The sequence below is a fragment of the Mastigoproctus giganteus genome, chromosome 7 (genome assembly GCF_048544385.1).
Source record: "Mastigoproctus giganteus isolate SK-2022 chromosome 7, ASM4854438v1, whole genome shotgun sequence".
Taxonomy (NCBI): Eukaryota; Metazoa; Arthropoda; class Arachnida; order Uropygi; family Thelyphonidae; genus Mastigoproctus; species Mastigoproctus giganteus.
Window position 1 is genome coordinate 232,667,643 of NC_143581.1, and position 15,949 is coordinate 232,683,591.

At 40.6% G+C, this 15,949-nt stretch overlaps 1 protein-coding gene across 2 annotated transcripts in view; it reads left to right on the plus strand.

Annotated features, from left to right (window-relative positions):
• Positions 1-13,575, plus strand: part of LOC150083772 (chondroitin sulfate N-acetylgalactosaminyltransferase 2-like) — an 82,971-nt gene extending 69,396 nt beyond the window's left edge. For both annotated transcript variants that reach the window (XM_090378212.1, XM_090378211.1), the window contains exon 3: positions 11,853-13,575. In XM_090378212.1, coding sequence (XP_090234338.1) covers positions 11,853-13,220 — 1,368 coding nt within the window. In that variant the 3' untranslated portion in view covers positions 13,221-13,575. The remainder of the gene's footprint in view (positions 1-11,852) is intronic.
• Positions 13,576-15,949: the final 2,374 nt, after the last annotated feature.

Sequence of the window (15,949 nt, forward strand, 5' to 3'; positions counted from 1 at the left end):
AAATTTAGTGCACTCATCTAGAAGTGACTTCACATGGAATGTTGAAATTATTAAACAATTAAATAATAATTACTAAAAATTAAAATATTATAAAAAAATCTTTCATATAAATTATTTTGTACTTGAATTTTAGTTGTCCATTATATGTTTTGAAAATTTACTTACTGTTTTTTTCTTAATAATTTCCTAATGATTTCTTCCTAAAACCTAAGTTTTGTGTCCTGAACAAGTTGTAATTAGGCTTCATTTAGGGAATAATTCAATTTTTGAATATAAAAAATATGTATATCGGTGTTTCCCAACGTTACATAGGGGGCATCAGAATTTTAGAAAGACTTAGGTGGGGCATGGTAAAAAAAAGGTTGGGAAACACTGGTTTAGACAAAAATTATTATCTTTACAGAGAGTAATGATGTTGACTTCAATTAGAGCATGTAAGACCGTGTCAACAAATGCGTTACAGGTTATAGGAGGGGTACTGCCGTTAGATTTAGTAGTTGTCTATAGAGCATTTGGTTATTTCTTGAGAAAGAAGATAAGGGTTAGTTTTTTGGGGGAATAAATGCGTACTCTGTTAAAAACGTTAAAAAAGAAAAAATAAATGATTATTTATTTACTGTTCAAAGTTATTGGAAATGTGGCAACATCGATGCGAAACAAATGTTACTGGAGAAGTTACTACAACTTTTATTCCCAATGTGAAATTTAATCATAATGTTAAAGATAACAAGTGGTTTTATCCATATATGGAGACATCATTTTTAATTACTGGACATGGGTCACTAAATCGAAAATTGTTTTACTGTAGATGTTCACTGCCTGAGACGTGGGATCATGTCATGTTTGATTGTCCCATTTATAAAGACTACAGGAGGAATTTAATGTTTGCTATACCACACCTTGTCAGAGGGCATGAGAGTAAATGTGTAGATAATAAGGAAGCTTTTCAGGCATTTCAAAATTTTGTTAGTTTGGTGTTTAAGGAAAGGAGGGCCTTGTCTCTAGTCATTTACTTTTCATAAATACTGTGTGTGTGTGTGTGTGTGTGTGTGTGTGTTCCCCCTCTCCTGCTTGGTTATGCCAGGATGTTTTTTTTTTTTTTTTTTTGTTTGTTGTCTTGGCCAAGCCAGGATGGGGCCTAATTTATTTATTTTATATTATTTATTATTATTATTATTGTTTATTTATTTTTTTTTTTTTTAGCAGGCGTTCTGGTAAGTTCGCCGGACGGAGGCACCAGGCAATTTGTGTAGTGCGGGATTGCCCTGTATTTATTCCCAAGTGGTGGCAGGGAGGGGTTTTTTTTTTTTTTTTTTTTTTTTTTAACTGGCATTCAGGCATGGGCAGCCTGAGTGCGGGATGCAGGCACCCACCTGTATAGCACTATCTTAGGTGGGTGCGGGATATTAGTGCCAATTCGCACAGTAAGATCTATAGTAGACCCAGGTCCGGCTCTGCATGCCAGGGACGAGCACTGGGAAGTAGCTGGCCTGGCGTTCGCTGTTTCCTTGTGGCAAAGTAGCACAAACACACGTATTAACATGTACACTACACAACATACATTCAGGCCTCTACGCAGAGTGTATTATAGACAAATTACAAGGTGGATTTGGATGAGAGTCTTGGGACCACCGAGGAACAGATAGACAAGTCATGTGAAATGCTGTGGGCAGATCCATAACTTATTCCCACTGCATTTGCGATGAAATGAATTGTCCGTCACTCAGCACCAGCTGCTCAGCTTTTGCAACCGTCTCACTATCTGTGGATGTTGATGGCCTTCCTTCTCTTGGCTCGTCAAAGACACTTGTACGACCTCACTGGAACTCTCGTTTCCACTCTTTTTTTTACAGTGTCAGGATGGACAATTCTGCCCACACACAGCTTTCATTCCTTCGTAAATTTCCTGAGCTTTCTTGCCCTGCAAATGCAGGAACTTGATCACTGCTCGATACTCCACTTTGTCAACCATAGCGTCCTTCCTCAGATTCCGGGCTCCACCTCTGGTGTACGAGCACCTACGAATGAATGAAATTTCACATGTTAGTTATTGAATATGTAGACAACTTATATTAAAAACACCATCTTCCTACTGATGTTTTATCCACGTCAGGTACGAACTTTTTTGATACCCACCCCGTGCATGCATGGGTATATGCCGTATACTCTCTGGAATTCGATTAATAAGCACAGTATACTCTCTGCATACATAACATTCACAGAGTATACCTTCTGCTAATTTTCTGGCTACAGAAGTGAGTAAACTCTGTTTTCATGCGGCTAATTTGTTCTTTTTTTTTTTTTTTTTTTTTTGATTTGGTAGTTGTTGGCGCATCGGCTTCTGTGGCCATATTGCACCTCCCAAGGTTTTTGCAGTACTTTGATCCAAGCCCGAGGCGGGAATCGAACCCGCGACCTTTGGGTTGCCGGGCAGGTACTTTACCCACTCGGCTAGCCCGGTCGGCTCTAATTTGTTCTAATATGGCTTGTAGGAAGCTCGATTTGGAGAATTAGACTCGCCCAGTCCCACAGGGTACGTGTTCCCTATGGGGCTGGGCGAGTATATACTGTATTCTCTTTTGTTTCTTTGATGTCCTTGTGTTTCTCAAAATCATTTTAAAATATTTTCAAATTTAGAATTTGGCTAGTACATTTATTAAAACTACCTTAAAATAATAATATTATTATTAGTAAGCGGAGGCTTACACAAGATTACACAAAAAATTAAGATTGGTTAAGCCTGTAATTAACCAGAGAACATCTAATATACAATTTAATTACATAATCAGTCAAATACAGTTAAAAATTGACGCAAATACAATATTTAAGTGTGCTCACTAACATTGGTCCCTTTCGATCTTTACTGGCGTAATGTTAAAGATAAACAAAACTACACAACTTTATAATTATTATTAGAAAGTTGTGTAGTTTTATTTATTTTTAAATATTATAAGATTTATTTCAATGTCCACAGTATTCGTTATTTAAAATTATGTTAGTAATTCACAATATTGTATTTATGTACTTTAAATAAACCTAAAACATTGTGGTCGAGCTTTCCCCGTAATGTGTTTAATATCAATAAATACACTGCTCGACAAAATTAACAGAACAAAATATTTTTCACGAATACTTTATTGTGAACAATGTCGCCGAAGGCAAACATTTGATATAATAGGCGTCCTCGAATGCAAATTCCGAGTATCCAACAGGCATCGATCTACCACCTTACAAGTCGCACATTATGCAAATTATTCATGCCTATAAAAACACGGGTTGCGACCACGTCATTCCCATTCCAGTTTTTTTTTTTTTGCTTGCTCAGTGGGATAGCCACATCTCCAGTACTCAGGATGGCAAGTCATCGTTGTTTACTTTAGATGATTCTCTTAGATGGCGAGCCGTTGGACGACTTCAAGCCAGGCAAGACGCAAGCGAGGGGGCACGTTAGCTTAATGCGTCATGCAGTGTCGTCTCGGCACTATGAAAGCAGTTGAGTCTAGTTAATTGTGTGAGTTTTGTGCTCTGTGTCTTATTGCCTAAAACAGTGGTTTATTGGAACCTGCCAACCTGTCAATACCTCACAGCAGTTGTCCTCAGTCTGGAAAAGCTAGCAAGGTGTTATGGAATTAAGACTCCTGAGTTAAGTATATCTAATTCTGAATTTTAGTATAACTTTCGTACGCACAGTGATATACAGCTTCGTACACACAGCGTCTCTTAATGTCTACCGTCAAGTCCGAGACAAAGACACAAACAATGCTGACCGTTGGTCTGCTGGATCGCCTAAGTGCTCTTACTATTCTTTTTCTTCTCCTCCTCCTGCTACTAAGTGCTTTTCGCCCCGCAACCTCTGCCCCTAAGTCCTATTTCCAAGCCTCGGGAGACACGGCGATCACTAAAATTGACCTGTCTAGCCCAGAAGAACGCCTAAAAACTTCTCTTTCTTAACCTAAACTTAACTTTCCGTAAGATTCTCTAATCTGTCAGGATTAGAGTCAAAGGGTTAGATCAGAATCAAAATATTTTTATCAAGATAAATTTTTGGATCGATATGCGATTAGATATATCTTAATATTACATATAATTTGGTTAGACATATTTACTTTAATTGGAGATTACAGGATTAAAAAAAAAAAAAAAAAAAAAAAAAAAATCCTCTTATTATGTCAAATTCGGAAACTAAGATACAGACACTGCCTGTAGTTTCTCCTACAAGATCAAACTGGATTGATCCTACATATGTAGAGGTTCCCTGATGAAGATACCATAGAGCCTGCTCGGCCACAAAAAAAAAGGGGGGGGGGAACGTGTAATTGCCCGTTTCGGTACTGAATCTCCACCACCTAAAAATGTCAGAGATCAACTGTCTACACACTCTGCGCAAAACTCTCACACGAAGAGCACCTCACCACTGCGGACTACCAAGAGAACACCAGTCTACTAGATGCAATACTTGAACAGAAGCTCGGAAGTGAAAGGGTTCTGGCCCGCCAGTCCAACCGCATCTCCGCCGCTGTTAGAATCAAAATAATCAAGATCTGCACAAACATGGAACAGCTTCTACCTGATCCTCACATTCCGAACAAGAAATTAACTACCAAGATGGAATAAAAGTGGACAAGGAAATCAAATGCCCCAGCGCCCTTCTTCTTACGCCGATTCGCTGAGGACACACACACATGCTTTGCATTTCCAATACGAGCAACCATATGTCACTTTAACCATACGAGTACTTCCTCTACAGAGCCTACTCGATTATTACAAAACAGATAGACACGTTAGCCAGTGGAGAAGGTTTCAGAAGAAACACATCTGCCTCTATCTCTTCTCTTCATTTCAAGTTTAAACACTTCAGTATTTCTTGTACAATATCTAAGATTGTTCTTTTCTCAAGAAGTCAGACTGCTAAACTTTTAAACACAAAAACCCACAACAAATCAAACGTCTTCCGCATTTTAGCTAGTTACGTTTACCACAAAGGTCAATCTAACCTGTAGTTAATTATTTCTAAGAAGGGGTGGGGTCCTTAATGGCGGTCTTTGGTACGGACTGCCGTTCAGAAATGCGAGTGTACGGATATAGCAGCCAAATAACACTGAATATAATCCAGAAATGATAGAGGACCTCTGGCAAATGAACGTCCATAGGTCGGTGGTCTTCACGATATTTGGAGTTTTCGAGCAATTTCATCCATCAGAAATACGAAGTGGGCAGCTCTTCTGCTTCCCCAATGAGCCTATGAAATCGACAGATTACGAGTGTAACTCATGATTGAAAAAGGTATCCTCTAGGCAAACAAAAATCTCAACCCTCACACCAAGAACTAGTCACATGCATTCAATGATTTGTGAAAGTTGCGAGGAACACAACGATGAAGTCACCTTTCTCCTAGCATAGCATCTCGCAGTGCATTGCAGTCCTTGGAATATAATCTGTTCGTAAAAATACGGCTATTCTGAATTTGGTTTACAGTGTATATATATATATATATATATATATATATATATATATATATATATATATATATATATATATATATATATATATATATAGAGAGAGAGAGAGAGAGAGAGAGAGAGAGAGAGAGAGAGAGAGAGAATTCATCATAAGATGAATATATCCCAGTTTATTCGCATTTATTGATGTCTTTCTGCCTCCATAAGTTGAAATGGGAACTCAAAGGATATTAATCCGCATCTTCCAAACTGCATATTTTCGTCTGCTCAGCTCTATTTGAGCGCTCTCTCTCTCTCTCTCTCTCTCTCTCTCTCATTCCTGCAAAGATGGCCAGGTAGAGATAGAGAGACAGATAGATCTCTGGGTGTAATATTCGCTCGTGGCCGCGAGGCCAAACGGACTAAAACTCGCTGTTTACGGTACACGAATAATCATGATTGCTAGCAGCAGCAGCACATCTTCATCCTGCAAGTGCAGCTCGAGCGCCGTGTTGGCACGCCGTTATCCCTGGCAGCAGTCGTGCATTAATCACCTTTCTGCTATAGTGGGGTCGTTGCCATGATTTCCCAAAGGAAATTAATGGATTCTCGCTTAAACATGCTCCAGACAGTCGTGCGCGCGCTATTTGGGCCACCCGCCTTTCCGCAGTGGATGCGGTGACTCAGTGGGAAGGAACGATGCGAATAAAACCGAAAGTCTCAGGACTGCTACCGACAAGAAATTAAAGCGCCTTTCGCAGACTCTCCCCCCCTTTTGTTTGGGGACAAGCCACCAGTAGTGTGCTCTTGGCCGAAGGCCAACACTGACATATCGTCAACCTATGAAGGACACAACACGTTAACCTCGCTTTCAGAGGACTCCTAGTGCTATGCCATGATAACCCCATTCTTACAAAACACATGAATTGTCAACGATAGCACGGTCCTGCTCCTGCGCACTTCATAATTCTTTATACTAATAAAAATTAGTGTCAGTAGCCGAGCAGCCAGGAGCGGAAGTGCAGTAGTACACGCTCTTTGAGCAGGCTGGGGTTCAAGCCCCTGACTACGGTCGATTTACCAACCCGCACTGGACCAGAGTGGCAGATTATAGTCCATTTCCCTCAACACGAATCGTTGAGGAAGCTTCCGTCCTGTAGTGGATTCATAATGGCTGCAGTTTACCTTTTTATGCTTTTCCCTCCAAGATGGGTGGGCTTATGTCACTTTAATTATACTTTTCTATAAAGCCTATTTGAAGATATTATTATTATCAGTTTATTTAACAAACACCCCTGTACAGAAATTTCCTAGGAGGGTGGCGCATACATACATCACTTATTAGAGTGTAACATTGGATTAAATATCAGGAAATACATAAGATATATACACATAGAGGAAGAATTACATACAGACATCATGCATTCACAGAAAAATTACAAAACAATATATGTACATAGAAAAATTACAAAATTACAAAACAATGTACATACATAGAAAAATGACATCGTCATTTACACTATGAATTGGTCCTCATTTTTTATTCTCTGAACAAAAGGAATACCCTCAGTCCTATAAGAATCTTTTGGAATATAATATATCGTTCATTTAAGATTTTTATCAGTTCGAGGGCACTTAGTCTCTCTCTTCAATTACGTTCTTCATCATATCTGTAGTTTCGTATACAGATCCGCTGCAATGAGCTTCCTGTAAGTTTTCTCGTGGCAGTACCTGTCCGGGTCTATTTTGAGGTCTCTAACCAGCTCCAGAGTCATTGGCAGGAAACATCCGCTTTAATCCGTCCGTGTGGTGGAGAGCGCTTCGGAGACTATGAGGGTTGTGGAGGCGGGCTCCAGGGCGGGGCCTAACTACAAGATTTTCAATTTGAGGGGCATCTAAACTCCCAGTGAGAAGTTGTGCTAGAGTGCAGATGTTACGTATTGTGATCTTTATTACAAAATATTACAACGATATTACAAAACACGTGACTTCAGAACCGAATTTACAAGCAACTGACGCAATAAGAAATAAAATCCATAACCAAGAAGCCTCGAGAAGCACAAAACGACTTTAGAAATTTCGGAAAAAGACGAATCCAAGTCGTAAACTGCTTTCAGGAACAAGTAAGTGTGGAATTTGTAAACAGACAAGTGGCACCTACTCTGTCCGATTACGTGACTTCAGTTATTCCCAGATAGGGTGGGGATTTGTTTTTTTTTTTTTTTTTTTTTTTTTTCCTCCCTGAGGAGTTTCTTAAATCGAGTGAGTTTTTGTCCTTTCTGATTCTCAATTCTTATAAGTTTTGCCTCCTTAAAAATTGACTTCAACGGCCGCGTAGCCGAGTGGTCAGCGTGAGGTAGCATAACTACACGTGCCTTGAGTGACCGGGATTCAAGCGAATAACTGTTAAATACTGTGATGTTTCTGGTATTCTCTCTATCTTGTGAATTCCGCTGGCCGTGTGGTCATCCCGGAGTATAAACGGAAAATTTACTTTTATTAATAAATCTTGGGATTGATTTTCTTAATTGTTCTGCTGGAATAATAATTCTCAACTTGCTTGTCTCCGGGACAAGATGGGCACATTTAGCCTGGTTTCTACTGACAGGATTCCAGTATTAATCTTATCCCAACAAAGTTGGCAAAGATTTCATAAAGTGCACTGAGGAAGGTAACAGAATTTTCCAGCAGCCCCTTCCTTTTGGACTTGACCACAGCTCTAGTTTTCTGGATCAACTGCCATTCAACTTCAGTAAAAACACCGGTAAACAAACAGTGATATTGGTTATGAAATTTCTAAACACAGAAGCAGTTTATCAATTAAGCTGAACTTGTGCAAAGGAACCGGTTTCCATATAAAGAGGAAAAGATTTAATTACTCTCCGAATTCAAACATCAAAAATCGATATGCCAACTCTCAAGATGTTACAGAGCGGAGTGGGCAATTAAGGCATGTATAATCCATCATATAGATCCCATTCCACTATAGGTGACTATAGTGGTCTCAGACAGTTTTTAAATTCTGTATAGTGGGACCAACTGATCATATTACCAACAGCAAATTCTAAGTGGGAAGCATTTAAGGAATTAATAGTAAAAGCTACTAAACGCTTCATACCTATTAAGAAATATTGTTCAAGGTTTAGGCCTAAATGGTTGTCAAATGAACTAATGAGACTCGTGGCAGAGAAGAAAAATGCATGGGATGCATATAAATTATCAGGCGACACAGAAGCCTATGATATATATAAGCTAGTCTGTAATCACGTCACAAAGGAGGTTAGGCAGGCGAAGGCAGATTACGGGAAATCTTTGGCAAAGGATGGTAAGAAAAACAGCAAGGATTTCTTTACTTATATAAACTCTAAAAGGAAGGGGATGAATCTGATTGGTCCACTTGATATCGATGGTTCGACTGTTGATGATCTTGCTCAGATAGCAAACAAACTGAATGAGTATTTTGCATCTACATTCACGCATGAGGAGTTAAGGTTTGAAAATGCCACAAGGTTATCAAATTGTAACAGGGTGCTTGTAATAACTGAGAACAAAGTTGAGGAGAAATTGAAGTTAAAAATGGGAGGTCCTCAGGGACTGGAGATGTACAAATATGTCCCCAATTCACAAAGGGGATCGAAGGGTGACACGAGTAATTACAGACCAGTTAGTTTAACTTCAATTCTGAGGAAAATAATGGAGTCACTGGTTAAACATTCATTGCAGGATCATCTACACAAGACTGCAGCAATAATTCAGACACTGCATGGATTTGTTAAGGGAAAGTCTTGTCTGACAAATTTGGTTGGTTATTATGATGCGGTTACAAAGGAACTGGATGCAAAAAATAATTTTGATATCATATACTTGGATTTCAGGAAAGCTTTTGACACTGTTCCGCATGGAAGACTACTGTACAAATTGGAGCAGAATGGTATTAAGCGTAAGTTGCTACAATGGATAAAAGGATGGTTGAGTGGGAGAAGACAGAGGGTGGTAATCAATGGGTGCTGCTCTTTGTGGACTAATGTTATTAGTGGAGTCCCACAGGGTTCGGTGTTGGGTCCACTGCTGTTTTGTATATTTATCAATGATATTGATGAAGGTATATCAAGCTTAGTATCGAAGTTTGCAGATGATACAAAGGTTCACAGGGTTGTTAATGACAGTAATGGCAGTGTGTTACTACCACAGGATCTAGAAAATTTGAGCAGATGGGCTAAGAAGTGGCAACTGAAGTTTATCATTGAAAAATGCAAAGTACTGCATATGGGTAGAAGTAACCCCAGAGAAACGTACCAACTGTGTGGTACTACACTTAAGGAGATAGAAAATGAAAGACCTGGGAGTAATTGTGCAGTCAGATATGTAGTGTTCTGAGGAATTCCAGACAGGCTGTCAGCTCAGGTCATGGGGTGTTGTCAATGATACAGAGGAATTTTGTTAGCAGGAAAAAGGAGGTGATTGTCCCTCGGTTTAAGGCAATGGTCAGGCCACGCCTTGAGTACTGCGTGCAGGTCTGGAGGCCTCATTTTAGGAAGGATGTAGATTTGCTTGAGCGTGTACAGAGAAGGGCAACAAGATTGGTGAGGGGAATGAAGGGATCATCTTACCAGGAGAGGCTTTAGTTCTGCAAATTGCAGCAGCTGGAGACTATGCACCTGCGAGGTGATCTGACTGAGGTGTATAAGGCCTTGAATGGGTTGAGCACGCTGAATTCTGATGGAATTCTTCCACTTATTCAGATTACGAACCTAAGGGGACATAAATTGAAATTGAGGAAGGACAGATGTAGAATAGATGTGCGGACATTTGCCTTTAGCCAGCGGGTGGTTAATTGCTGGAACATACTGCCATCTTTCATTGTGGAAGTTGATTGATTAAATAAACTTGAGGAACTGGACAAATATTTAGAGGGGATTGTTTTGAATTTTTTTTTTTTTTTTTTTGCTGATGCTTCATAAGCCCGCTTTCTTGCATCACATGCCACTACTAACTACTATATATCTGAACAGTCTTTTTTTATTCTTTTGATGATTAAAATTAATTTCAGTTATCACAAAGGATATTTGCTGTTATAAATTTTCAAAAGGTTCTTAATGCAATGGGGCATGTATACGCATCAACAAATTATGCAGTCATGGCTTAGTAGACACTAAGCAGGTGGTTTGAGAGGCTTTCCGTGGTCGTCCAGATAATAGGGCTCCTTAAGATGTAAGCGAATAATGAAAGGAGGATAAGCCAATGTAATGCAGAAATATAATTCCTGTGATAAATGTGCGATGATTTTTAATTTAATTTAATTTTAAACACCTAATTAATCAATTATCAGTAGTGTGCTGCTTTCAGTTTCTATTTCAATGGCTTTGCTGAAGTTATCAAATTTCTACATAATTATTTTAATGACAACTAACCTAGTTATCCCAATTTCCTTATCGATATTGGAATGGTCTTTTGGCTCCCTCTCTGTCTCCAAATGGCATAGACTGTTTTTTCCCTTTTGTTCAACCATCAGCGTAATCCATTTGAACAATTGGTACAAATACCATTTGAAGCCAGCCTTAGTCTGGTCGCCCAAAGAGATGCCAAGGTATAACTGGTAAATTTTCTGAATATCTGTGGTGATATAGTTACAAAGGGCAGCACACATAGCAGAATTTATTGGGGTGATTTTTAACTTTCGAAGCACGATGACTGCGTTTCAGTAATTCACCGGGAAAAAAAATATATATAATCAATTAACTATAAAATAACAGGGATATGTATTCAAATAACCGAATAAGTATGAATGTATAAATAATAATAAATAATTATATTTATATTCGTGTGGGTTAGCTGAATCCAGTGTCTTCATGTTCATGTAATTGCCCTCTTCTTGTAAACCGTGGTACGGGGAAAACCGAAAATTACTGATTTGTTTTTTTTTTTTTTTTTTTTTTTTGATTTGGTAGTTGTTGGCGCATCGGCTTCTGTGGCCATATTGCACATCCCAAGGTTTTTGCAGTACTTTGATCCAAGCCCGAGGCGGGTACTGATTTGGAATAAGCGTCAAAAGTTCTATTAGTCCACATTTCTTTTTCCTCGATAAAAAAAATACTTCTTACCTGTATTACTAAATGTAAATGGGATCAATTAAACGATAACTTTTAATAAAAATTTAAAATGAAAATAACGAAAAATTAAAATACAAAAAACAGATAAACAGCATTTGAATAGACTTCATATTTTCAATTCATTTATTTTATTTATTTATTATGTTGCAGAATTACTTGTGCATTCAGTTTAAATCGAAACAGCCTGTGTTTCCTTACTATTAAATGGGTCTTTGCCACGCACTGTATATCTTAATAAAATAAAAATTAAAACAAAATGAAATATTACGATTTTGTTCACTAAAAATTACCATTTTTCCTACAGGAGCTGAGGAGGCAGCTGACGGAGGTACGCAACTCCGACGACAGCATCCAACCGGTTGCCATAAAGTCAGGCGAGAGCACGCCACCTGGTAGTAACGAGTGCAACGAGTACATCCGCAAGCAGTTGAACGGCGCCGAAATCCGCCACGGGGTGCAGCTGAACAACGAGTACGAGGTGGTGCCCTTTAACCACTTTACCTTCAACCGCATCTACCCCGTCAGTCTCGGACTCGGCAAGAGAGTGGTCGAGAAGCCGATCGGCTACAAGAGGAAGGACCTGCTCGAGGTGTTCGTCAAAGCTCTCGAAGTCATTAACAAAGATAGGCGAAATCGACAGCGGTACACGGTGGACGACTTCGTGGAGGGGGTTTTCCGCAGCGAGCCCACCACGGGGACGCAGTACGAGCTATACTTCAAGGAGAAGAACGTTTCCCGCGTCTACCACAAAGTGTCGCTGATGAGGCCATTCAGCTCCGTGCTCACAGTGTCGGCCGAGAGGACACGGACCTCCAAGGATCTCATCAACGTCATTTTGCCGCTGTCTGGACGACTGGACACCTTCCGCTGCTTCCTGGACAAGTTCGCCAAAGTAGCCGTCAAGCATGACCGGCGCGTCTTCCTCACAGTCATATATTTCGGGGAGGAGGGCCTGCATGAGGTACGCGTAATGCTGACGCAGATGTCTCGCGCCACCAAATTTCGCAACATGAAGCTGCTCACCCTGAATGAAACATTCTCTCGCGGGAAGGGTTTGCAGGTGGGGGCCCAACATTGGACTAAAGGCAACGTGCTGCTCTTCATGTGCGACGTCGATATCGTGTTCTCGGCCAAGTTCTTGGAGCGATGTCGGCTAAACGCCTCTCCCGGCAGAAAGGTGTACTACCCAATCGTGTTCAGCCTGTACAACCCCTCGCTCGTGTACTCCCTCCAGGGCAAGGACATCCCCCCGGAGGCAGAGCAGCTCACCATCTCTCGAGACTCTGGCTTCTGGAGGGACTTCGGCTACGGGATGACGTGCCAGTACCGCAGCGACTTCATGAACGTGAAAGGCTTCGATGAGGAAATCGTCGGCTGGGGCGGCGAGGACGTGATGCTGTACCGAAAGTACGTCAGAAGTTCTCTGATGGTGATCCGGGCTACCGATCCAGGCATCTTCCACATGTGGCACGAGAAGATGTGCGACCCCAGCCTCTCTATGGAACAGTACCGCGCCTGCCTACGGTCCCGAGCTCTTGGAGAAGCGTCCCACGCGCAGCTAGGCTTGCTTGCTTTCGGGGACGAGCTCAGAAAACACCAGGGAGCGGCGAACGTGGGGATGAGCGTGATCGACGAGGTAGACATCACGGGGACAGGAAGAGACAGCCGATGAGACCGCCATCTCGAACTTTTCCCATTCCTTTGAGATTAAACTGGCCAAAAATCACCATGGCAACCAAAGACAAGATGGCTGCTGAAGTGAGCGAGATTCGCCTTTCTTCTGTTGGCAGCTTCAACCTAATTCCGCGCAGGGAAAAACTCTAGAGGCGCCACTGCTATGATTGGAATCAAAATCGTGTCGGAGATTTCTAGTCAGGGGAAGTGCCGTTCAAAGTGCCTCTTTCTCCAGGGACCTCCCACACCGACAAACGAATAAGGTCTTCCATTTTGTCAATTACAGGACTAAAGCAGCTGTTTTCCAGGAGGGTTTTCGTGCCTGTATGTGTATTTGTATATAAATAGAAATCTGTGCGCAACTTGTTATCACTACATCGATGTGATGTGACATAAAATGACCGAACCTCACAGGTGACACCTTGCCCCTGCTCCCTCCCCCCACGATCTAAGCAGTCTCTGCCCAAATGATTTTATCAAGAGGAATGGAACGAGTGTATTTTATTATCTCCGACAACAAAATACACTCGTTCCGTTCTCAAATCCGAATCTATTACGTAACATCCTTTTAACAGAAATTATGTCATCTCTTATAGAATTTCAAGTTCGATATTGCAGTACATGGCATCGGAAATTTATGCACGGTTCCTTTTGCGTCACTTCCCTTCTGCGACCATGTATACATTCAGCCTAAAGGGCTTGAGCCTCAGGCTGCGTGAAAGTTTAACTGACGTACAAGTTTGTGCAATAGCATCATGTTAGTATGCAGCAAACTTTTTGTGGTGGGTGGGTAGGTGATTGCATCACCAGGGTACGTACCCACCCACCCATCGAAGATAGGCTAAATAGCCTTGAAACGATGCCGTCTGAGTGGTGGTATCCGCTGAGAATAAGTAACAATAGTGTTTTCCATTGATGAAGCGTTACTTATTCGATGTAGTGCAATATCATGGCAACTCGTGAAGGTATTCAATAAGAGATACACCTAAAACGATGCCGTTCTCAGCTATTTTAGAGTTTGCTGCGTACTAACATAATGCTATTGCACAAACTTGTACGTCAGTACACGTTCAGCTTAAGGTTATGATCGAACAGAGACCCATCCACATGAAACGAAAGTAGAAACGTCACGGGTTTGTATTAGTGTTCCCCAACAATGATAATTATATCAAAAATATATAACTAGAATTAAAATAACAATAAGAGGGGGGGGGGATATTGAACACGTAATTCCAGCGTATTACGTGTAGCAGATTGCAGATTATATTACCTGCAGATTGCATTATACAGAATAATAAAATCAGTCGCAAGCCGTTATTCATTCTACCTAGAGGTGGGGGGTATCTTAATATTTTGGCTCAGAAGCCAAAAGAGAGGAAAAGATGAATGAATGAAAGAAGGGTAAAATGAGTAAAACGGCCTTGGGAAGTCAAAACAACAGGACTACACTGCGTATACTCCGCTGATGCAGCACTCCTTAAATAAACTTCGAAAGAAATCCTTTTGTTCCGTGAGAATTATCTAAGTTGGCTTGGGATGGTGATCTATAGGAAAAGCCACCGTTCATCACTAACTCACTACCGGTGAAGTCATTTCTATTTCGGGCCGAGTGAATGGAGTCTGTCTTCCCTGCATGAAATCCGAACCCTCCCACTCACACAATCATTCCCTATTCAAAAAGGAGCACTCTTGCTTAAAGAGAAAATAGTGCGTGATCACTGCCCCACTAAGATTTGTGCGAGATATTTCAACACTAATTTCGGAAACGGGGGAACATCTGCTGATATTTCTAAACACCGGAAATAGCTGAGATGACGCAACACTCGAAAGCCGCCGCATGAGGTGCACATTTGGCTGGAGCGTGGCCAATTCCAAGCTCTGCCAAATGACAATTTTGCACCAAAAACTCTACATCGACATCAAATGAGATGATCCGTCGACCCCTTTAGCAAACGGGGTGGACTTAACGATTGTGTAGATCGCAGTCACCCAAGCAGCGCAAATCAGGTCTTTGGACTACCAACTATAAGCGTGGCTCCATCTGGAGTTCAGGCTGTTCCAAAGTTAATTACATGAAATATAGATATACGAGTAGGGAAAATCTTTATTGCTATATAGCCAGAGAGCCAGAGGTTAGAGGCCATCTAAACCATGGCTTAGATAGTCTTTAATCCGTGAATAAGGGACAATAAATATCTAAATCATCCAAATAAGGGGAGTACACTTGAACATTATGATTTTTATTATTTGATATTAATGTTTATTATTATTATTATTATTATTATTATTATTATTATTGACCATATGGTACAAGGAAGCCTAAGGCTTATGCTGCACCAGCCAAAAAAAAAAAAAAAAAAAAAATCCCAAGTTACCCCCTGAGAGAGAGAGAGAGAGAGAGAAGTAGAAAGGAATCACCAAGAAAGAGAAGAATGATGATATCCAGCTCAGGACCCTGGGTTTGCCAAGCCCATACTCACCAGATGTGAGCCCCCGGGGTTGATGGTGCGTAAAACTTCAAAAGGTAGGGTTCAACCTGTTTCCCGATAAAATCAAATATCTGCATCGATCAGAACAACAATACTATCAAAGCCTCATTGACAAGGTATAATTGGATCCTGAAGTTGCTTAGGATGCAATTCTAGATACTGAGCATCACCAGGCTAGAAAATAAGGTGTTAATAACCATTTAATTTAGACAGCTGTTTGTACTAATAAATAGCACAT